Source organism: Hyaloscypha bicolor (genome assembly GCF_002865645.1).
Source record: "Hyaloscypha bicolor E unplaced genomic scaffold K444scaffold_206, whole genome shotgun sequence".
Lineage (NCBI taxonomy): Eukaryota > Fungi > Ascomycota > Leotiomycetes > Helotiales > Hyaloscyphaceae > Hyaloscypha > Hyaloscypha bicolor.
In genome coordinates, this window is record NW_020194708.1 from 84,888 (window position 1) to 108,174 (window position 23,287).

At 40.3% G+C, this 23,287-nt stretch overlaps 8 protein-coding genes across 8 annotated transcripts; 2 read left to right on the top strand and 6 right to left on the bottom strand.

Annotated features, from left to right (window-relative positions):
• Window positions 1–558: 558 nt before the first annotated feature.
• K444DRAFT_493255 (uncharacterized protein) lies at window positions 559–849 on the bottom strand (the record flags this gene model as incomplete). Its single annotated transcript, XM_024873236.1, has 1 exon — window positions 559–849. A coding segment is annotated over one exon (291 nt), but the record flags the coding sequence as incomplete, so codon positions are not given.
• A 3,000-nt stretch (window positions 850–3,849) lies between these two features.
• On the top strand, window positions 3,850–5,207 carry K444DRAFT_623065 (uncharacterized protein). The gene has a single exon (XM_024882231.1). The coding sequence runs from the start codon at window positions 3,886–3,888 to the stop codon at window positions 5,152–5,154; it is 1,269 nt and encodes a 422-aa protein (XP_024726021.1). The 5' UTR covers window positions 3,850–3,885; the 3' UTR covers window positions 5,155–5,207.
• Window positions 5,208–5,503: 296 nt separating this feature from the next.
• On the bottom strand, window positions 5,504–6,125 carry K444DRAFT_511631 (uncharacterized protein; the record flags this gene model as incomplete). The annotated part of the gene is made up of 2 exons (XM_024873471.1): window positions 5,504–5,673; window positions 5,774–6,125. Coding segments are annotated over 2 exons (522 nt in total), but the record flags the coding sequence as incomplete, so codon positions are not given.
• A 1,168-nt stretch (window positions 6,126–7,293) lies between these two features.
• On the bottom strand, window positions 7,294–8,426 carry K444DRAFT_671115 (uncharacterized protein; the record flags this gene model as incomplete). Its single annotated transcript, XM_024887717.1, has 4 exons — window positions 7,294–7,532; window positions 7,617–7,884; window positions 7,939–8,076; window positions 8,126–8,426. The coding sequence occupies 4 exons, from the start codon at window positions 8,424–8,426 to the stop codon at window positions 7,349–7,351; spliced, it is 891 nt and encodes a 296-aa protein (XP_024726023.1). The 3' UTR covers window positions 7,294–7,348.
• A 356-nt stretch (window positions 8,427–8,782) lies between these two features.
• On the bottom strand, window positions 8,783–9,501 carry K444DRAFT_549838 (uncharacterized protein; the record flags this gene model as incomplete). The annotated part of the gene is made up of 2 exons (XM_024876484.1): window positions 8,783–9,192; window positions 9,243–9,501. The coding sequence occupies 2 exons, from the start codon at window positions 9,499–9,501 to the stop codon at window positions 8,783–8,785; spliced, it is 669 nt and encodes a 222-aa protein (XP_024726024.1).
• A 1,177-nt stretch (window positions 9,502–10,678) lies between these two features.
• Window positions 10,679–14,239, top strand: K444DRAFT_549821 (uncharacterized protein; the record flags this gene model as incomplete). The annotated part of the gene is made up of 4 exons (XM_024876483.1): window positions 10,679–10,799; window positions 13,653–13,766; window positions 13,815–13,924; window positions 13,985–14,239. Coding segments are annotated over 4 exons (600 nt in total), but the record flags the coding sequence as incomplete, so codon positions are not given.
• A 234-nt stretch (window positions 14,240–14,473) lies between these two features.
• K444DRAFT_713452 (uncharacterized protein) lies at window positions 14,474–15,915 on the bottom strand (the record flags this gene model as incomplete). The annotated part of the gene is made up of 4 exons (XM_024888297.1): window positions 14,474–14,506; window positions 14,701–15,311; window positions 15,346–15,763; window positions 15,847–15,915. The coding sequence occupies 4 exons, from the start codon at window positions 15,913–15,915 to the stop codon at window positions 14,474–14,476; spliced, it is 1,131 nt and encodes a 376-aa protein (XP_024726026.1).
• A 417-nt stretch (window positions 15,916–16,332) lies between these two features.
• Window positions 16,333–17,041, bottom strand: K444DRAFT_481810 (uncharacterized protein; the record flags this gene model as incomplete). Its single annotated transcript, XM_024873008.1, has 4 exons — window positions 16,333–16,484; window positions 16,537–16,658; window positions 16,715–16,955; window positions 17,011–17,041. Coding segments are annotated over 4 exons (546 nt in total), but the record flags the coding sequence as incomplete, so codon positions are not given.
• Window positions 17,042–23,287: the final 6,246 nt, after the last annotated feature.

A 23,287-nucleotide genomic window follows, 5' to 3' on the forward strand; every position in this document is an offset into this window, starting at 1 on the left:
ATCCAAATTCCATCGAACTTCCCTGTCCTTGTAACGAATAACGATAATATATCAATTGCTTCTTGTTGCGAGACATGCCCTTCCAAATCCCACCCCATTTCGTCGCGTGATTGCGCGTGGATCAGCCAGAGCACGTGACATAAGCAGCGGATCTTTACCTGGGCTCTGGGCTTTATCCCTCGTCCTTTCTTACCCTTTACACAGTTCGTAAACTTGGAGATTGCAAGTTACACATCTTCTTGTTAATATGTGATACCTGATATGCACTTCCTATACATGTTTCTTTGCTATGCTACCTTCTCTTGAGCTGTGGTTTGCACAACACTGCCAAGCATTCGAAGACAGTTTCTGATATGTCCCTTTGACTCATCGATGTCGTGCTGCTGACTAGTTCCATCAGAAGAGACAGTGCGTTTGGCATCTATGATTACGGCATCAGCATATTGGTCTCTAATGCTTCACATTTTGATTGTCACTTACGCGCTCCTGTATCAAATGCCTGCCTGCCTTGAGTTCAATCTCCTTGTCCTCTGTTTGATGGCTTGGCAGGGGCGTCGGATATTGTCCCTGCCCTTCTGTTGCCTCCACCTGCTTCCCAAGGCTCTTCATCTCATCCCCTATAATGCCTTCCACAGCCCTCATGGCCGCTTGCCTGATACCCTGCGACTCATTATCTGGCCACTGCATCGAGTCGGCGAAGATCGATTCGAATAAGCCAGCGAGGTGCCGTTGACGACTCATCTTCTGTGAGAATTGCAGAACGGAGGAGGATGGTGAGGGCGATGTGTAATACCATGTCGCCAACTCGTCAAAGTTTCGGAAGCCCATTTTGCGTGCGCTAGACAGGATCGATTCCATTTCTTCTTCGTGTGATGAAGTTGTGGCCGAGCTATTTGATTTAACTTCTGTCGGTTTGGCTTGTGGTAATCGCTTTTCAGCACCCTCCGTCTCTGTAAAGGCATCACTGTGCAATCGTTTTTTCGACTTCGTGGGCCCCGCGCTTTCTCTAGGGGTGACTGGAATTTGGAGAACGTTTCTGGATTTTTTATGTTGCTGGCTCAGAGTCTCTATAATCATTGGGTCAAGCGCTTCCGGATTTGTAAACTCGGACCAAGTCCGGTTTGAGACCTCTACACGATATCATTATTACATTTTACTTCGGATGTATGAATGTCAATGCTATACCAGTTGCTGGGAATGAGCTCGCTAGCCAGTTTGTGTCGCTTGGAGATGCAGTGGACGATGGCATGAAGTTCCAGGCTGACCTGTCGTTGAATGGAGCTATAGTGTCATCTCTCCAAAACGTAAGTCCAGTTTGCGATCCTCCCGGGACCTCCAAGGTTGGCGCCGAATCCGAGAAGATGTTGCATATACCAGCACGAGAGTCCCCGCCAAAACGCCTTGCTCTTTCATATGTGGGGATTTCATTCGTTGTTTGAAAAGGGCTATTCTGCCGAGAGGGTGACGTGCTCGCCGTTGATGACGAGATGGACCTCATTGAACCTCTTTGATTTTGAAGCTTTTGGGCCGTCTTTCTCGCACCTAATCGAGTCAGTCAGATTCAAACTCTTCCCTTGTGGATCACTGACGATGCTGCTGCTGAGCAACGCGATTCTGCGCCTTTCTTTTGCTTTCGAACTCGAAGGTGGTCTCCAAACTTACATTGCTGTACTGGTGCGGTACAATTAATGCAGGGGGGTCATTGAATGATAGGCTCGCCATTGTGTTGTGTTGAAATCTAATTATTAAGAACGCTTCAAAAGTTTTTCTATTATGGGATGGATACCAATCGAAGAAAGTTCTCAGTGGATATGTGCCAAGATAATCTGTCGCCCCTTGTCGTTGCTACCGTTCCATGCAAGGTCTCTATCCTGAAACGATTAACTCGCCGACAGGTTCCCGAGGTGGAAAGCCCTCGAGAATAGGTACACCACACAAAATCATTGGTACTGGCCACTGACTACGGAGGTATAGCGGTTAAGTATTCGCACAGCACTAGCATAGGTACACTACGCTTTGCTTTATCGAGTAAACAACAACAGTTTTACTCCAATCAGCGCCCAGAGCAGCTATATTGTACTGCCTAATCAAGGAAAGGAACCAAGGCACAAGGGCTCCCATGCTAGTGCTGTGCGAATACTTAACCGCTGTACCATCGTATTGACTTGGCCTTCTCCGAGAAGCTCGGTACCAACGTTTCAAGGCCTTGTATTACTATCCAGAGAGATTCGTACGACCAGCCCAGGGGATTCAGTACGACATATAGAATTAGAGTTTATTTTGGTTTCGGTGCAACGGGCGAAGGCATCAAATTATTTGATATATCTAGTAAGTCTCCTTATCTCCTGTTGACTTACTTACCTCCGTATCTCCTGTTACCCAAATTTATCACACTAACAAGTGCATGGTCGTCAAGTTAGTGGCGGCCGCCACCTCGTCAGCGCTAACCTAAACTCAAAAGCTGTGATCTTTTTCTCACCGCATTATTTACGGTTTCAGCTTCACCAACAATCGAGAATTTTACGAGTCTCCAAATGCGTGATTGGATCAAATTTATATCAGGCGAGTTCGTGTCCCTTCTGTCTCCGCACGTCTAGTTTGGGATTCCTACTGCCGAGAACGACCCTTATTGTTCGTAGACCATTTGTTGATATGAAGGTCATCAGCACGAGGATTATGTCACGACCGTCTCATGGAGATACAGAGCTTCACCCGTGGCTACCAATCTCTTAGGCTCCGATCAGAAATCAGAGGCAGCTCGGCGTTGGGGACCCCACATCAATTCCAATTGGCTACCGTCATTCCGCCGTCAATTCCCCAACCATCCCTGTTTTGCCTCCATGGAATTGATTGTGTATAACAAGTGAGTAATCAAATCCAACCTGTGATGAGATAAGCTTACCATGATTAGTCTGACTATTGCCCGCATCAGGAATCTCTCATGCGTTGGTCCATTGGCTGATGTTATGAAGCTCCAGAGATTACTGAATTTGGATACAAGTGCGCCCTTGTACCACGTTATAAGGCGGAATAGCCTGTCACATTCTGGTTCTTGCATCTTGACCAGTCGGCTATTTAATTTCTATCCGGGATGTCCAGGATGCGGGGCCATTCGGGAGTTCATACCTTTGTGCGGGTTAAATATAAGCTTACCTTCGCCTTATCTGCACCCGTCAGCGCTATGGAGTAGCCGCATACATGATCTTGCGGTGTAGAGCTTGTAAGCGGCTACCATCAAGGGTAGATGGTTAATACTATGCAAATGGGATTACTAATCTGGCCACCAGGCAGGTCAAACTTCGCTTCGCTGTGTTCGCCATGTTCGGACTTTTCTCCGCCAGTCAAAATCCTTGAAGATGTGAACTTCTACAACAAAAGTCTTTTTACGGGCAAACCAATTATCTGAGGAGGCGAAACGTGCAGTTGGGTTCTCTGTGGCAGGGGAAGTGCTCTGAATTTCATTCTCACAACGGGCCGATTGGTATTATCCAGGATTCAGATTCTCATTCGAGTATCGTAGATCAGGACTAGGGCGACAATTTATTGTTGAGGGCTGGGCTCCTTCGAGGATACCTCTCTCGCCATAGAGAGTCTCAAATTGGGGGAGACAACTGGGCAGAGATGTCATTTCTCCCTGGAAACGCGGGCCAAAGTCGCACCAAATGGCGACGACTTCTATCATTCGACTCCAGTGATGAGAAAACATGGCGGAAGACGAATGTTTCAATCGGAAAGAGATACTTGGAGATGATCTGGCCATGCCTGACAGCATTTTTCGCTGCTATTCTCCCAAGCTGGTTCTCACCAAACAATGAGCTCCTGGAAACGAACATCCGTCAAAGCTCAGCTCTCGATGGTCTTCGAGGACTGGCTGCCCTGGCAGTAATGAACTATCATGTTCTCTATGTTTACCAAGGCTTTGTTTTCTACGGCTATGGACTTTCATCTCAAGATGCGGCTCATTGTGCTCGTCCAGAAGATGTTGGAGTGGGGCAGCACAATCTATGGTTCCATCAACTTCCCATCTTTCGTCTCGCGTACTCAGGGACTGCTGCAGTATCGGTATTCTTTGTCATCTCAGGGTTTGTACTCTCTTACAAACCGCTTCAGTTGGCTCGCAGGAGGGAGTTATGTTCGAGTTTGATGAGTGTGGCATCTTCCACGTTCAGGAGAGGATTTCGACTGATCATCCCGCCGGCGATGGTGATGGCGTTTACGATGCTGGCGGTTTGGATTGGCCTTTTTGAGCATGGAAGACGGGCGACGAAGGATCGTAGTATTATCACGGAGTTTCCAGAGCATCACGCTGAACGGATGGAAACGTTCCTTGCGCAGATTTTGGATTGGTGCCATGCCATGGGAGGGATGATGAATACGTTTTCATGGAAGGACTTTCATCCAGTCTACGATGTTCACCTGTGGACGATCGCGACAGAACTTCGTTGCTCGCTCGCATTATTCTTGGTCCTGCCTGTTGTGGTGAGGATGCAGTCCCATTTACGGTATGGATTCGAGGTGTTCCTATTGTTAAGCGCGTATCTATGGGGACGATGGGATCTGAAGCTATTCCTTGCTGGGATGCTCATCGCCGATCTATCATTACGACCGGGAACCCAGTCAAAATCCACTCGGAAGTCCATCCCCTCTTGGATTCAAACCATCCTCAAAACCATCCTCTTCCCCATCTCCCTCCACCTCCTCTCTGCTCCCGACTTCTGCATCTCCCGCGCCCCAGGCTTCACCACTCTGGGGCACCTCGTTCCCTCCTTCGACACCAACCCCGTCCGCTTCTGGCCTGGTCTTGGCGCCATGCTCCTCGTTTCCCTCGTCGCCCTTTCATCCCAAACCTCCTTCCCCAACAACTTCCTCAACCAACCTCTCATCCAGTATTTCGGGAAACTCAGTTTCAGTCTGTATATTGTCCATGGACCAATTTTGCATACGCTGGGATATTGGCTGTGGCCTGCGATGTGGGAGGTCTCGGGGAGGTTTACGGTTGTAAGGTATGTGGTGGGGTTTGGGATGAGTTATGTGGTTTATGCGGTGGTGCTGGTTTGGGTGAGTGATTTGGTTTGGAGAGGTGTTGATTTGAAGGCGGTGGGGTTTGCGCGGTGGGTTGAGGGAATATGTTTCTTGGAGGAAGAGGGAGGCTAGGTCACTCAGGTCTATAATAGAGCACCAAAAACTACGGTTGAAATAAGGCGTCCGCCACTACCGCTGCGGCTGATACTGCCAGTTGGGGGCCAAGTTTGGACTCCATTTCTGTGTGCACACTTTCGACCAAGATCTTTCGAAATCGAACGCAATTGAAGCAAGCTATCTTTTAGTTTCATTTCATTGTTTCAAAATCCCACAAACTCCCTCTCCCGTCCTTTCTTTCTCATCAAATAGCATTACACTCCCCCTCCCCCTCATGCAACGCATGGTTCCTCCCCTTCTCTATCCTCAACTCCCCATTCTTTCCCTCCACAACCCGCCGACTAGGATGCCACTCCCTAGTCCCTAACGCCCTCTCCTTCGCCCACTCCAGAATCTTAGTGTAGTTTCTACAAGTGTGCATGTTATTCACCATTGGGCGCGTTCCTTGAACCACGTCACTCCATTGGTAAGGAACCATGGAAATGTCGGCCGAACACATGAGTGCTTGCCTCACCTGATCTAGACAATGATCTACTCCATTTTATTAATTTTCTCCTATTTCTCTCCTTTCCATTCTCTGTTTTCTTCTTGAGTGTTTTTGGTATGGGGATGGGTATTGGGGGAGGGAACAAACCAACATGCACCCATTTACACTCGTCAACCGTCCCATTCTGGAAATAAAAATGCTTATCATATCTATTTCTGTACAAGGCCATTCGCACCACATCTAGACAATGCATTTGGTGGAAGACGTCGACGGTTGCTTGGTACTCGTTTTCTCGGCCCGGGACGGGGATTCGGGTTGTGGTATCGGGGAGGAGCGAGGCTTGGGAGGGGGTTAGGGATGAGAGTATCCCGGGAGCGTAGGCGGAGAGCCAGGTGCGGTCGATTTCGTCCGTGGGCCAGCCTTGAAAGGGCGTTTTGTCTGCACCACGGGAACGGTTGAAGCGGTGGGGGATGTATTCGACGAGATCATTTAGTGGTGCTTTTTTTTGATCAGGATTCTTCATTTGTCAAACTCTCAGGAAAAGGTTTTAGGAGGTCATACAATAAAGAGTCAAGCTTGGATCATGTTTGGCTTGATTTGCTCTGATGAGAAGAAATATGAGGCCGAGGGAGAAAATGAATTGGAAGACGCAGAAAATGACCAGCAAAGAGCGATATCGATTGGCGACTTTTTCCTTATGGCCATCATGTCGAAGGCGTTTGAGATCTTCAACACTACCCTCCTCTTGCTTCAAGAGATGATCTAGGTCTTCGAGTGTGGTGTCTGAGGATATTGATGAGCGGCCCATTTTGGTGTTGAGAGACTCAAAACAGGAAATTGGAACACTTGAGTGGTGATTCCCGCCTCAAAATTGTCCACAGAGCTTCTACCCCATGCAACAAAGTCAAGAATCAGAACTCGTCTCCTACATCCTCGCCCCTACGCGGGGTAACGAAAAACTTTACTAATAAACCCCTTGACAATCGACAACCTCCTAAACGATTACCGCACATACCCATTATCTGACAATCCTCAAGATCACCATGCATAATCTCACCCCTACCCTTCCCTGAAAATTAAACATGCCACTATCCTAGCAGCTCGTAGCTGACACGAGAGCACACGAGAGCACCTGCAGAAAGGCGGAAAACCTAAAAAATGCTGAAAAATGGAGGCTAGGTACCCTGCCTTTAGTGGCTAACGGTACGCACATTAGCGCTTATTTGGCCCCGGCAGTTAGATTTACCACTATGACTCCCTGTAAAAACAGCGAAGAGATTCCCTAACTCCGAACTGGGATGTTGACCTTGCATATGCGGTGATCCAGCTATTTCGTGAAAGTGTTGATCGTAGGATTGTGGGTTGCGACTTTGAACCGTCTGAGGTGAGGTTTCTCAGCGAGCCATCTTTGGCGGGCGTGGCGTTAAGCTTTCAGCGAAAAAGATCGCCACCAATTCGTATGAGGTTTGTTGCGCGGACAATACCCATTTATCTTGTGTAAATACCTAAAGGCCGGTCATAGTGGTCAGAGATCCAGATGCCCCGAACTTTTGCTGGGAAACTCCAAGTCACGAGGTGACTCCGATATCGAGATGGCTCACGTGAGGTCCAAGTTTGAAAGAAGGATGGATCTTGAGTCACTTGATGCATTTGAAGGATTTGGATGACCTCCGTCTAAATGTGCTGCGAAATCTGTTTTAAGATGTTCTAATAAGTCGTTATTCAAGGAAAACCATCCATTTCAACAACCCCTTCCGGCTTAGAAGGCATCTTCTTAACCTCATGCTCCCTAGCCCAATCCTCCATCTCCTGCCACGGTCTACACTGCCTCTCAACATTGAAATTCGCAACCGGGCCTCTCTTATGCTTTACCCAGTTATAAGTGATAACTGATGTATCTCGATCACTTCACCCATTCATCGTCAGTATCATATTCCAGTCATTTCGAAATTCGCTCCACAAACTTGAAGTGAGATGAATGACGACTTACCATTCAATCTTCTGCCTCAAAATATCAACACAGTGATCCACCATCTCATGCCATCTCCCTGGATTCCTTTCCAATTCGCCCTTCTCTTCCTCGTAATACTCCAAATTTGTAGCTTTGAAGAGATTATAAAGACAATGCATCTGATGCATGGCGGCGAATGTGCCGATGTAGTGAGGCTCTTCTGAACCAGGATGGAGCTGGACGCCGCTTTCTTGGTGTTGGGGGTTTGTTTCGTGGTATTGCTTTGCAGTGATGGAGAATGCCGTTACTGATGAATTTTAGTGAGTTTGGGGAAAGATGAAAAGGGGGTGAGATGATTTACTTGGCCAATAATCTGCCCATAGAAGTTCGAGTTCATGATTTGGGGGACGCTTGTACGGAGATATTCCAGTTGCGGACCCATTGAATCGCTCTGTATTGAACGTCTTGAATCCGTTCTGTGGGCTAAGAAGTTCTTGCGCTATTTTCATCCTCAGATATCATTCCTACAATATGTTGAGGATGCTTACATGGAGGGAAAATCAAATGTGGTTGTTCCAGAGCACTTTCGTGGGAATGTGTATCTTGTGTACTGCAGGATGAAAGTGTACTGATTCCGAATCGCCGACATGAATCAGAGCTCACGGGCGTGGCCAAATAGGTTGCTCCGATGAACATGCCGACCAGGCAGGTAAAAGTTGCGGTCGTGACAAGGAGGAAAATAGGTAGTTTGAAAGTTCGGTAGGCATGTTTCCTATAGCCGTCTGCTGTTTCTTTAGACCATTCTTCTTCAGATGAAGGGCGGACTAGGGAGAGTGTGAGGCGTGACATTTTGAAATTGGTGGATGAATGAAGTTGAGAGGATGGTCGTCCTGGGAAGTCGTTGATATGCTGGGCTTACTGGGGTGAGGCGAGCGGACTTTTTCAGCGATTGGGCGGGGTATCCATAGCAAATTGCGGGGGCAAGTCCCTGGAGCACAATGGGAACCACGCTGTATTTTTTTAGCGATTGGAGCCTGGAAATTTTCAGCCAAATCCAGCAATTCTTCCCCGAGTTGATCATTTCACCACATTTTATATGTCATGAAATACCAGAAGAAATTATATTTGATTGTGTCTATCCGAGCATCTTGATGAGCGCGATTATTGCGTCTTAATCCTACCAGCAACGCCGATTTCTCTCCCCTTCAAACCCTCACAGAATTCACCCCCGCCCACTCCCTCAACTCCTCAAAATTCCTACAGTAATGCAAAGTATCAAAATCGGGTCCCTCTCCAGACGGCCGCTTTGGATTCAACTTAATCAGATACGGAGTTGCATCCGCCGCACACATCAAGGTGTGCCTCAAATGCTGCACACACTTATCGACTCTCCTCATAATCTGCATTTCCGATCCCTGAAATTCGGGAAGGGAAGCGTAGCCGTGCTCGCTTCTGTACGTGTGTCTGCGAAGGAGGGAAAGACAGTCGATCTGCCGGAATACTGAGAGGTGTCCTTGGACTCCGTTTGAGTGTGAGGGAGAGGTAAGGGCCCAATCTCTTTCTATGGGTTGTTGAAGTTCTGGAAGTTTGGAAGCTGGGATCTCCAGCGGGGTTTCTGCTTAGGTTAGTATTCTGTTGTTCTCTTGGGTTTGAAAAATTGCATACCTTGGCGTAGATTATCCCACGCAGCTTCTGTTTCAACTAAAGGTGGACCTTTGTAATTTGTCTTCCTGGCGAAGCCATTCTGGAAAGTCTCCCAGTGGTATCTGACAGAATCAAGAGCTGGTGACCAGGAATTCATGCTCTGCAGACATTGGTGGTCCGTAGGCTGAAGCTTAAGGGAATTGGTCACCAAGAAAAGTGATAAAATGGAGAAGAAGAGAGTCGCAAGAAGTTGCACTCTTGAAGCTGTTTTGGACTCCATTCCAATGATCTTTGAGAACAATTTTCGAGAGTTCGTGGGTCGTTCCATGGTTGTGTTGAGAAGGATATGGTTTTTGGTGCGCAGAGGTATTCTGACGTTAGATGCAAGCAAGAGAGACAATGGAAGATTTCCGTCACGAGACAAGCAGACACAATCACCTGGGCCCAGCCCAGTAATTCACCCCTCTCCACCGTTTCCGCTCTTTGGCGTGGTATGAAGCGCGGCTTACTTTGCCCTAAAGAGTACAGTACATTTCCTATCTTCAGCTACCCCGCTTCACGATAAGAAATCGTTCAAATTGGAAAAGTACCGTACTCGTAAATCGGCCCGAGGACACAATTGTTTACTATGCTGAAACTTTGAAGAAACTGCACGGTAACGCAAATGGTTACATGGGTTGTGATTTTCTTTCTGAAGACTTACGGGAGGCGTTCAGGGGGCAGTCAGGCATATGCGCTATAGATGTGCCCCTGTAGCTATTATTCGCGGCTTCTACAGGGGCCATGGATAGTGCATCCGGCAATAACACCCCTGAAATGCCACTATCTTTGTACGGCTGTCATGCACTGTCAGCAGTTGGAATAAGAGCTTAATGTTTAATCGAACGGTAAAAGCCATGCGGGGTTCATGTCACGCCAATCTGAGGATCACATAAGCTTTTCTCGTATCAATGACCGCGTACTTGCCACTGATTTGTTACACTAGACAGTAACCTCAAAAGCAAATGATTACTAACGAGTCGAGGAAGAGTAGACTCCCAGAGATCTGAATCAAACAGTTCTGACTACCAATTGAGAACCTGAAGTTCAATATGGCTTCATCAAAGTGGCCCAAGTGGCTTCGGAATAGTTTTAAATTTCAAAGAACTGAGAAAGCGGAATACGCATCTCTGCCGACCGCTTCTGATCAAGAGGAATACACCGATCGCTCCAGTTCCAGCTCATCCTTACCATTATATTCACCTGAAAAGGAGTCCTCAGAACAGAGACCCTCCAACTTTGCAAAATGGCTCCTTCTGGCTTCTCTTATTGCCACAACCTTGTCTTTCTTGTTCTTTCTACGGAAGCGGCAGAGGGTGGTAACAGATATGGCATGCGTTGAGAATATGTCTGCGTACTGTAAGATATTTCCGAAGGCATTCAATCACAAGCACATTCTCTGACTTTTGTATTCCACAGCGCCTCTTCGAGAAGCGATCGAGTACGAATGGGTTCAGTTCCCGGACGACTTCGTCCCAGATCAATACAGCGGTTACCCGACTCAGGAAAGTGAAGACGAGTGGGCTAAACTTTGGGATTGTGAGTTCTTCCTACTTCCAATGATTACTCCAGTAGCTAATTTGACTTCGCAGATGGAGCTTTCAATGTGCCAATTGAGCAATTGCCGGCTTTGAACAAGTCTTCGTTAAATGGGGATTTTCGGCGAATTCCGGAAGCTGGTGGTGGAGGTGTTGGCGGTCTTCTTGAAGGTCAGTTATCAAATGCTCGATCGTCGAATTAGACAGACTCTAATACTTAAATACAGGCTCTCACCAAATCCATTGCCTGAATCTGGTTCGCCAATACATATACCGCGACCACTGGGATTACTCGCACATTCCATCATTTGGTGGCGGAGAGAAAATCAGACGACATCATGTTGATCACTGCATCTCCACGTTGCTAATGAATATTATGTGCATAAGTGATGTCACTTTATACCTGGTTGAGAAAGACCCATCTGCTGATTTTGGTGTGGTTGAGAGGAATACGCCGAGGAAGTGTAGGAAGTTTGAGAATTTGGTGGAGTGGGTTCATGAGCATCAGTTGTTTGATACTCCTGGGTAGATTTTACCTTAGAATTAATACAAATAAAGTTAGCACATTTCTTCCAATTTAAAATTTAAGAATAAATTTCAAGCTCCGCTCCCTTCCGTACTTGAATACAAGATTTTTTGGGCTACTGTGACTCCATGAGGAGCCTTTTATCTACACTTCTTCCTTAAACATTTGACTCTAAAAATGAGTCCCAACGTATGTTGCTCTCACATTTCAAAACAAAGAGAAAGATGTCTTCCTTGTAGAGTCATTAATTATTGACTTCTTCAATAAAATCGAGTAACATTCAATTAAGCCAATGGATATTAAAATCTTCTCTATAGTCGATGAAGGAACTTAATACTTCAGACGTGCAAGATTCTCGCTTTGCCAAATTTGTTCACTTAAGAAGGGCGAATTTTAAGAAAATCCTTCTTTTGCATTCAGACTATATCACATACAGCTGATGTGCTTCTACTCTATGCAAACTCAACCATCCCTCCCATCTCAAACCAGCTTACGACCCCGCCAATCGTCCACCCATCCACAGAGTAAGAGAATCAAGAGAACCAATTACAGGAAAGAACCCCGCACCATCAATCCTCCGTCATTCACTGAAGCCTTGAGTATTAGTCCATATCTCAGAAATGTTTTGACAAGGGGAAATACCTAGAGATCAGAGGGCGGCATCGAAGAAGAAATTTACTCCTGCTCATCATACTCGCCGTAGTTCTTGGTCCATGAGAGAACACAACGGCCGCTCAAGTCGCGCTTGTCACATCCGTCAACGCCCTCGGTGCTCTCCTCACTGCGCTTGACCTTCTCGTCATACTCCCCGTAGTTCTTAGTCCATGAGAGAACACAACGGCTGCTCAAGTCACGCTTGTCACATCCGTCAACGCCCTCGGTGCTCTCCTCACTGCGCTTGACCTTCTCGTCATACTCCCCGTAGTTCTTAGTCCATGAGAGAACGCAGCGGCCGGAAAGGTCACGCTTGTCACAGCCGTCGACGCCTTCCTCGCCAGGGTTAGCGATGGGGGCTGCGGCAACGAGGCCGGCGAAGATGGCAATGGCGGTAATGGGGAACTTCATTTTTGCTGATTCGTTTGGGAATGAGGTTTGAAGCAATGGATCCTTGAGATGGAGAAAGCTGATAGATGCAGAAAATAACTTGGGATTAGCCTGGACGGCACGTCTTTTAAGCACGTCTAGAATTTAATTTTCGTAATAATGATCACCTCCGGCCTGTACTATCCCTGTGATCACTATTCTCATCTTGCTTAAGCCTGACTGTAAGACACTACTCCAGAATTTCTTGGTCCTTGTAATGACCTTGCATTCTACTCTCAGCGGCCCAACCTTCTGTATGACTTTGCATTTTCGGTATGAATTTTGATGCTATAGCTGACTCGTTGCCGGTATACGATGACCGTGAGGACAATCTAACCTCCTAACTCTAATTTTTGTACTAGGATGAGGTTTATTGCCGAGACGCTAGCGCCTCACGAGGGGGCCGTCAGATTCCTACTATCGAGCTCTACTAGCGAAATTTACTAACGAGTAACTTTCAGTAACACGACCGCTGACCTTGCATTGCCGATCTGCACGGAACTTTATACCCTTGTACGATGTGGGGTCTGGGCTTTTATTATCTCAAGCGGCAGATATGTAACGTTTCTTGCAAATGCTATCAGAGGGTTCCTTACCTCTGCACATCAGCACTTACCCTGATCGTGGCGGCTGACAAATGCGTTTGTCGTATGAGATCTGTATCTGGAAATGGTACAACCTTTCCTAGTGATCAGCTTTCCCTCGCAGATTTTTCTCTTCGGTAACTAGTTTGAATTCTTCTTTGGCCAAGTTGTGAAGTATCTTCCAAGTATTCAAGTCCACCATACAACAACAAAATGGAGATCTCAAAAATGATGGCGAAGGAACAAGAGTACAAACCTCTATCCGTCGACGACAGCACCTCAGAATCCGACAGTCTTCCTCTTTATGAACCTCCTACATCTGTGCAGAAATTGAGAGCAAGATGGGCCGTCATATCACCCTTCGCTTGGCTCTTCACAACCTCCCTCTGCTTTATGTGCGCTGCATATTTAACCAATTTTCATTTCAAGACAAAGCCAATGACGACTTTGGAATGCGGAGAAAAGCTCTCGACCTACTCTCCTGCGTGGGAAGCGGTTGAGTATAAAGTGGTGGAATTTCATAATGGGTTCTTCCAGGAGGAGGAGGCGTCTATATATCGAGGGAAGCCGACGCCCGAGTTGGAGAAAGCTTGGAATGATTTGTGGAATAGTAAGATATCGAGAAGTTTGAGGAAATAGGAATTTACTAATGGGATAATAGTTGGCGAGATCAACGTTCCATATGAGAATTTGCATCTTCTCAACAAATCAACGGATATGCCTTGGCAACGGACTGATCCAGATGAGGGAGGTGGTGTTGTGGGATTTCTTGAAGGTATCATTATGTGCTGGAAAACAATGCTCATTTCTAATTTGTACTCAGTATTCCATGTTATCCACTGCCTCGATATGGTCCGTCAATTTATCTACAGAGACGAATATGACTATAGTGCCAACCCACTGTTCGACGCGCCAGATCATGTAGTTTGGAGAGTAAGTTCGGCCCCTCCTTCTTACTCAGCCAAAAGCACGTCTGACCACGGCTGTTTATAGCATGTCGACCACTGCATCAATACCATCAGAATAAGCTTACAATGTACATCTGATGTAACACCTTATCTTCAATTTCTGGCTCCAGAAAAGCCAGCAGGTCTAGACGCCGACTTCAGAACTCTGCATACGTGCCGGAATTTTGATAAAATTAGGGATTGGAATCGGGAGCATAAGACTACGCTGCATATTCCAGAGGGTCATGAACATCCCTTTCATAAGGATATGGATTTGGAGCAATACCAACACTCCTCATAATATTGCTGTTATGTAGTTTCCAAAAGCTAGGCTAGGATTGAGAGAGAGAATAATGAAATGAATTATATAGTGAGGTTTTCTGTTCGCGAGATAATAGTCCAGAATTGTGTGCTACTCATTTGATATACGTAAACACCGAACTGGTCTAGGGAGGTGCCTAGAGAAAAGGAAGTCATCTAGAAACTTCAGCCTTATACAATAAGAGGATTTTGTCCCAATAAAAGTTTTATTAATTTAAAGTAACTTTTTCCTCCTCTTAGTTGAAAACTTTAAATAGAAAGCACCAAGCCGGGCACAAAAAGAAGGAAAAGAATCCCAAAAGCCCCTCCGTCCACCCAAAACCACCTGATGATCCAAAACTCCGAGTTGAACTGCTGCTTTTTATTCCCGTAGACAAACACGGCATAAGAATTGAAGGCTAGAATCCCCGCCACGCCTATCAGAAAAATGAACAAACACACCTGTAGGACGGTTCTCGATCTGTTTTCGTTCCGCTTCTCGAACCCTGGCTGCGATTTGGCGAGGCGTTGAAGCCCCAGGATTGCACAAACACCAGCTGTTATCAAGACTAGACCCAGACCGACGGACGTATAAGCTGAAGATATAGTTCTGGTGGTGAGAATAGATGTCAGGAGACCGAGTGGGATCCAGAACCATTTCGACGCCTTCGATTTCCAGGAACCGGAATCTTGTTCTCCTTGGCAGGACCTGGATACATAGGATATGACGAGCATTATCTGAAAGGTGCGTAGCAAATTCGTAACCAGCATCGATGGGAAAAGAACCAAGGTTCCGAAGTCTTCGTTCTGAAGTTCAAGGTCGATCCATCTCAGCACCGCAACCCCCGTTGATGCGGCAACGAGTGCGTTCATTCCAAATATCCAGCGTGGTCTAGAATTTCTCTCTTGCTTTCCAACCGCCCAAATTCCGTAAAGTGACACCAGAAATACAGCCACAAACGCCAATGTCCGCGAGTACGTCAGTGCAGACTTCATGTAAGAAGGCAAAATTCCCCTCCCCGGCCCATCAACGATATGCATCTTCGCCTCAAACGGCTGCCCCGAAAATGCAGCTGTAGCCACACAATAATATCCCGGGTTCCTCACCGGGTAAATGAGTGATACCGGATGCGAGGTATTGATCGCACGCGTAATGAGTGGATTGCCTGCTTTCTGGCGAGCAGTGGGCGTAATGATGAACGTTCCTAGTTCCTTTTCGTGGCAGATGTTCCTCTCGATATTCTTTCTTGTACAAAGCGTTTCTTTCTTTGTCCCAACAAGTTAGCAAAAGGATATGGAAGGGAGAAAGTAGGGGGCCGACTCCTTTCTTCCCGTTGCCGTGTTGGACAGTGATTCCTCCCAGATGCTCATCTCGAAACCCGAAGATTACGACGCTGACGAGCCCGCTTGGGGTGGAAGGATCGAGATCCGGAAATTCGACGAAGATGGAGGATGGCGAGGAGTGGGAGAAGTCAGGCTGCCCGTATATTCCCGCGCAGCGTTGGTGGTTTGGCCATGTGTGATCCTGAAGTTCCGAATTGTCAGAAATTTTCAAGATTATCGTGCATTGATTCGAGTACGAGGGGTTCTAAAGATGATTTGACCTACCAGTATCATATCCTGATTTGCAAGGATTAAAGTTGAGAGTAATCTAAGAACGAAATTTGGATGATACATGGTGTTTTCTTGTGGGGCGAGCGGCTTTCGAAAAGGTGTTGAAAGCTGTTAGAGATGGTGGGGGTGGGCAGAATATATAGCTTGCTGCAGATTCGTACCATGCAAGGTAAGCCTACACCAATCAGATTTACATAATCACATAACCAACCCATAGAAGCCGTATCACAGCTCAAGTTGAATTGGACATCTGTAAAAGTTATTTCATATCAGTTTCCTGAACCATCCACAATATTTTTTCTCAGTAGGATCATTCAAAGGATTTTGAGGAGATGGAATTCACTCTCATGCTAATTGAATTTGCATAACCCGAACCCTTATTCCCCTGACGCTGTATTATTGTCTTATTCCATAGACTATCTTTAATCACCTATCTATAGGATGCGCCTCCTTCTGCGGCCTCGTTCTATCCCTCTCATCCTGCCACTCCAAAAGTTTGACAAAATCTCTACAGGTATGCGTGAGCATCGTATTCGCCAAAAACATCCCCTTCTCCTCACTCCAATAATGCGGAACTGGCGTCATATCCTGGTTGCACTGCACCGTCTCACGAATCGTCTCCAGACAATGATCTACTAGCATTTAGTATCCATTCCTCCATAACCTGATCGCGAAAGAACTCACCAACGTGCGTATAATAGTCTGGGACACGCTCTCTGGACTCATGGCGTAGGGTTGGGTAGTATTTTGGGTATAATGCTTTTCGCAGGTAGTTTACGCAGTGGAGTGTGTGTCTGACGTGTGGTCTGGATAGTGTTTAGTAAATTGCTTTGAAGTTTTAGCAGAGAAGAAGATTACTCACACGACGAAATAGTATCCATTCTCCTTAGAATGTTGGCCATGTACAGTTGACGCCTCTGCTTCACTGAGAGCAACGTAGTTCCCCACGAGCATATCCCAAGCTGCATCAAGCTCTTTGGTAGGATGCCCCACATATCTCGGTTGCTTGGGATCCAAAATTAACTCCCAGTCTGCGGTCTCATTTACTATGATTCCACCCCAGAATTTCCTTTCTTGGAGCGCTATCGCTTCTCGTGCGGGCTCTAGATTCCAATCGGCTCAGTTTCACCTAGAGATATGTCAAGGTAGAAAACTAACGTAGTTCTGTTCTGAAGCCGGTTTCATAAGTGTCATTGCCGCCAATTTTCCAACCTTGGATGACGGATATCGCCAAAAGACTTGCAAATATAAAGTTTGAAGCAATCCAAAATATTGGAATGTTGATTTTTGTGGTTGAGTTTGAGGATTGAAGATTGTCTACCTTTTCACCGTGGAGGAAGGATTCTGCTTCCTGATCTGAGAATGGTGAGTCGAGGCGTGCAGTCGACTCTGAGTTACGAATAGGATACATATTAAACAAATAAACTCGCGAACTTCTATGATTCTTGGTTAAACATCCAGGAAAGAAGGTCGCGAGTGATTGTGTTCTCTTGGTAGATTTCAGTAAGAGACAAGCGATTCGGATTGGTTTCCAGATTTCATCGATGCCAAGCAAGCACAAGAGCACTTACCAAGCGCAATCGTGCCGGCAACTGCATGGTGGTCTGCGAGTGGCGAATGCTGAGTGCCGCTGGGGCTATCCTGCTGCAAAGATAGCCTCGTGTTATTGACATTGCATTAGCAGTTAACTTTGTAAGGTCAGGGTGGGTTATCAAACCTTAGATGCTGATGTAACCAGGGTTAATGACATTGCATATCAAGCCCTGCGTAGTCAGTTCTCCGGCATCACCTGCAGCTTACGTTGGTAGCCCCGGACTAAGCCTATCTCGCTTAAATTTTCGCCCCCCTTTTAGGAAGCACGTGACATCAGCGTTCGAAATGGGGCGCATAGGATTTCCTCAATATGGTTTCGTCCAGTTCTGTTGTAGGAACGCAGTGGCCGTTGAGGGTTTCGTAATTGATCATTGCGATTCAAATGGATATCACAGATTCCAATTCGTGGCCTAGCGCAAGAGCGCTATTTCGCTTCAACTACTTCCCTTATCCGAGGTACCGTGAAGTTCCCAACGATTCTGCGGCCAAGGAGAATTTACTTTATACGGAGTGGGAAGACTTTTCAGATTATACCTCGAATTCGAGAAAGTCGAGCAAGAAGTCGAAAATCGCATGGAGCATACTTCTACTCTACCTCGTTTCATCCTTCGGATTTATATGCTACCTGTCTTTCCCTACTTTGAAACAGCAGACACAGACTCCAATTTCAAAAGGGAACGAACTAGGAGAATGCGGCTCAACTATCCAAGAAGCACGATCTCTGGGCTGTAAATTCGATCCCATGAGCTGGATCTGGGTCCAGCCAGCATGCTATCAGGCCGACCTCATCGACGACTTTTTAAACCGAACAGACTGGCATTTCTATCTTGACGGAAACACGGAGTTCTCCCAACAAACAGAAGTTCCAATGGAAGAATGGGTTGGAGGCGATCACAAAGTGTTGTTTGCGGATTGGAAATATCACGTGGTACATTGCACGTATGTGTGGAGGAAGATGCACGAAGCGATGGAGAAGCATATGCCGGTTGATAATGAGATGATGGAGATGCATCATACGAAGCATTGTGGGATGGAGCTGTTGGATGAGTGGTTGCATGAGGATCAGACATGTGCCAGGCTGCCGGACGGTGAGCCGTGCTTGACGAGGTTGCAAGCTGGGTTTACGAGTTGTGGGTATTATTGAGGATGTATTAACGAAGTATTAATATGTAATAGCCAAGGACTATTAAAGAGTAATAAGAGGGATTACAATATAATAAACGAAGTAATTAACTTCAGTATATTAAAGAGTATTTAAAGAGGAAAATAAATATATTCTTGAATTAAATATTATAATTATTCGAAAATAAAACTTAAATTTATTAACTTATTATTAATCAAATATTAATATATATATTCTTTATAACTTTTTAAAACTTTTAATAATTATTTAATTTAAATATAAAGTTTAAATTAAATTTAAAAAAAATTTATTTAAAAAATTTATTTTATCTTTTATAATTATTTTTACTTTAATTAAAGTTATATTTTTAAAAACTTTTTATTAATATTTTTATTTTATAAACTTTATTTAATTTATATAAAATTTTAATTATATTTTTTAAATTAAAATTAATAAAATTTTTTTTAAGTTTTCTTTTTTATTATTTTTTAAGTTTTTGTTATATTCTTTTATAATTTTAGAAAATATTTATTTTATTATTTTAAAATTTTTTTTTTTTTTTTTTTATACTTTTTTAATTATTTTTAATACTTTACTAGTTATTTATAGTTTTTAGCCAAGGCCCGAATTCTTATTTAGTAATATATAGGAAGTTCTAGCTATATATTTTAATAATATTTACTAGATAATTCTTATTATAACTATATAAACTAATCTTTTAAATAAGAGACCCTATATTATTTTAATTATATCTAATAAATATAGTTTTCTATTCTAGATAGAAATATAGATCTCATATATAAGACTAACTAATTTACTATTAAAGCTTTATAACTAAGAGTTCTATAAATATTAAAAGACGATCTGAGTCTATTTAAAAGACTTTTTAATAAAAGTAAGCTTTTTCCGGAAATAAGAGAAAAGAAAAAGTAGTAATTAATCTGAAATAATATTCTAATAATAGCTTGCCTTATTTCTTTATTATATATACTTTTTAAAAACCTGAACTTACTAAGCCTATATATAAAGATTATTAAAGCTTTAATTAAATAGCCCTTTAAGGAATTATAATATAATATAATAGAATAGTAGTTTTCTAGTATAAACCAGGCTTTTAGTATAATTATTATATAAGATACTAAAATAGTATTTAATATATATAAAGGAAATATAATAAATTAGATTAAATTTAGCTACTAGTAATTCTATCTCTTTATATTATAATATTTTTTTCGAATAATTAGAGAATACCTGAAAAAGAAAAAGAATTAGCTAAAACTAACTATTAAAAAGCCTAATTCTATAACTTAGTACTAGTTTACTCTTTTAGCTAATTAGCTAGGCTTTAATTCGGAGGTTATTAGGTAGCTAAAAACTAATAATCTATATATAATTAAGGCTTATAACTTTCTTTTAAAATATAATTCTTCTAAATTATATATTTTTAATTTATAGCTTTTTAAGAAATATATAAAATAAATAATAAAGATATATATAATAGTTATTAAAAAGAGCTAATAATATATTAAGTTTCTAGTAATAATAAATAGGCCCGGGGAATTCCTCTTATAATAATATAGTCGGTTCTTTTAGATTATATATAAAAATAAGTAAAACTATCTTTTTTTTAGATATTTTCTATAATATTATAAATATAAAAGAAAAAAGTATTATATTATTCTTTATTTAAAAATTATTATATTTTATATTCTTTAATAAATATATATTTAGTACTATAGCTAAAGTAATATAAGAATAACTATTTTAAAAGCCGGAAAATAATATAACTAGAAAATAGAATAGAATATTTCTCTATTATATTAAATTTGGGCTAGTATTACCTCAAGCCCTAATAGCCGAGCCTTTAGTACTAAAACGAGTATAAAGAGATTACCTAATACTCCCGCCTTTATTAAGCTAGAAATAAATAGTACTTATATCTGTTTTATAAGCTAGTAAGAATTTATTAAGCTAGAAATAAATAGTACTTATATCTGTTTTATAAGCTAGTAAGAATTTATTAAGCTAAGAATAATATAGTATAATAGGGTATATTTATTAAAAATTATATTATTTTAGTAGTTTTAAGGTTTGGGTTATATAATAAAAACTATAGCCTTTTATATATAACTTATAGAAATTATATAAGAAAGCTAGTTTTTCTATAATTCTAGAAAATAATTTCTTATAAGTATTTAATTAATTAAGTTTTTATATATTATATATTATTTATATTTTATTATTTATATTTTATTATTTATATTTTATTATTTATATTTTATTATTTATATTTTTAATTTATTATTTTATTATTAAGTTATATTTTATATTCTAGTATACTTTATATAGGTTTTTGTCTTATTATAGTTTCCTTTTTATATATTTTATAATAAGTAATATAGGAAAGATTAAAACTTTATAATTAAAATAATACTTTTATAAAGTTCTAAGAAATATTTATAAGGCAGATTATTAGCTTAATAAGTTAAAAGAGAAAAAGGCTATTATAATATCTTATATTTAAGGCTAAAATATTAATTTTAGTATCTTATATTAATTTCTAATATATCTAGTAATTTAAATATAGGTTAGTTATAAGATATAATTACTAGTATAATATATAAAAGTAATAAAAATAGAGGCTAATTATAAAAGAAAAGGAAATAAAGAAAATAGAATAAGAAATATTATACTAAAATAGTATAAATTAGACCTTAGTTAGAAATAAATTTTAGTATTCTAAAATAAAGTTATATTATTAATTTATATATTATTTTTAGTTATAATAAAGACCGAAATAGAGATAATACTAGTTTTAGTAAAAAAGCTTATTTTTAAGTTTAGAAAAGATATTTAAAAAAGAAAATATCCTTAATTTTAAATATAATAATAAATAGAAATTAGAAATAAGAATTAAAAAGAAATTAGAAATAAGAAATTATATAAATAAACTAGAAAAGCTTTTAAAAAAAGAAAAAGATACTAAATAAAGAAAAAAAAGAAAATTCAGAAAAGTTAGAAAAATTAGTAAAATTATATTTATTATTTTTATTATTATTTTTAATAATATTATTAAATATATTTAGTTTAGTAGAATTAAAGAGAAATACTATAAGTATTAAGCTAAAGAAATAGGAAAAAAAGTATAAATAATAGAAATAAAACTAGAAAAGTTATTATTTTATTACTACTAATACTAAAACTCAAACCTTAACTATATTTATTATTATTAACCGGTTTTTTTCTAATTCTAATTTCTAAAATAAAAAATATATTTAAATAAGAAGTTAGCTTTTTAGAAACCTTATTTATAGAGATTTTAGGCTCGGAAACTTTATAATTAATTATAAAAGAAATTATTAAGATTAATATAGCTAAGAATAAATATATACTAATACCGGATTTAAATTTATTATTTATAAAAGCTCCTAAAATACTATAGTTTTAGGGAAATAATATCTTTATATTCTTAAAATAATATCTTTATATTCTTAAAATAATATATAAATATATATAAGAATTATTATATTCCCGAAAATACTAAAAGAAAGAAAATTATTTATTATATTTCTCTTATTTATAAAGATTAGATTAAGGCTATACTAGAATATTATACTAATAACCCAGAAGATTATTAGAAAACTAAGTTTTTTAAGGCCTTATTAAAGAAATTCCGAAAATATAACTAGGAAATATTTAAAATTAGCTATAATTTTCTTAATTAGATTATTATATAAGCCTAGAATAGAGGAATTTCTTCTAAATCTTATATTAATATATTTAATAAAATATAAAAGAAATTACTAAAGAAAAAATAAATAAATAAAATTATTTAGTATTAAAAATTTATAAAAGAATTATTTATTCTAGTAAGAAATTATATTCTTAAAAATATAAATTTTAAATCTATAAATATTTCTATTTATAAATATAATAAAATATATAAAAAAGTAGTAATATCTTATTAATATAAAGAAAAGAAATACTATTTTAATATTACTAATAACCTAAATATATCTAGATTTAGATAAGAATACTTAAATATAATAGTCTATAATATAGTTCCTAAACTAGAAAACAATTACTTTTTACTAGTTTTTCCTATTATATTTCCTAAAGCTATTATAGATATAAATAAGAAAAGAACCTAATTTATAGCTAATTATATAAAATCTACTAAAAGTAGTAAATCTAAGAAAGATAATATTAATTAGCTAGTAAGAAGTTTAGAAAAACTATTTATTATTACTATAATTTTAAGAAAACCTATAGAAATAACTTAATATAATTATTATTATAATTCGAGAAAATATTTATAGCCTATTTATATAATCTAGCTAACTATAATAAATATAATTCGGGTTTTCGGAAAAAATATACTAAAAGTTATAATAAAGAATATAAAGAATACTATAATAGCTATAATAATTAAGCTAAAATAAATAAAGAATTTAAATAACTATATTCTAGAAAAAGTTAATCTTAAATATAATTAGAAAATATTATTTAAATTAATATAGCCTATAATATAAATCCAGAATCGAAAAAACGAATTTATTATAAGTATTATAATAGAAATAAAAATAAAAATATTAATTCAGAATATATTTATATTTCTTAATTCTATTACCTATTAATAAAAGAACTTATAAATTATAAATATATTTACTAATTTAATAAAAGATAGTATAAAGAACTATTTAAGCCTAAATAAGAAAG

Coding starts and splice junctions, on each gene's coding strand:
- K444DRAFT_623065 (XM_024882231.1), top strand. CDS start 3,886: ATGAACTATCATGTTCTCTATGTTTACCAAGGCTTTGTTTTCTACGGC.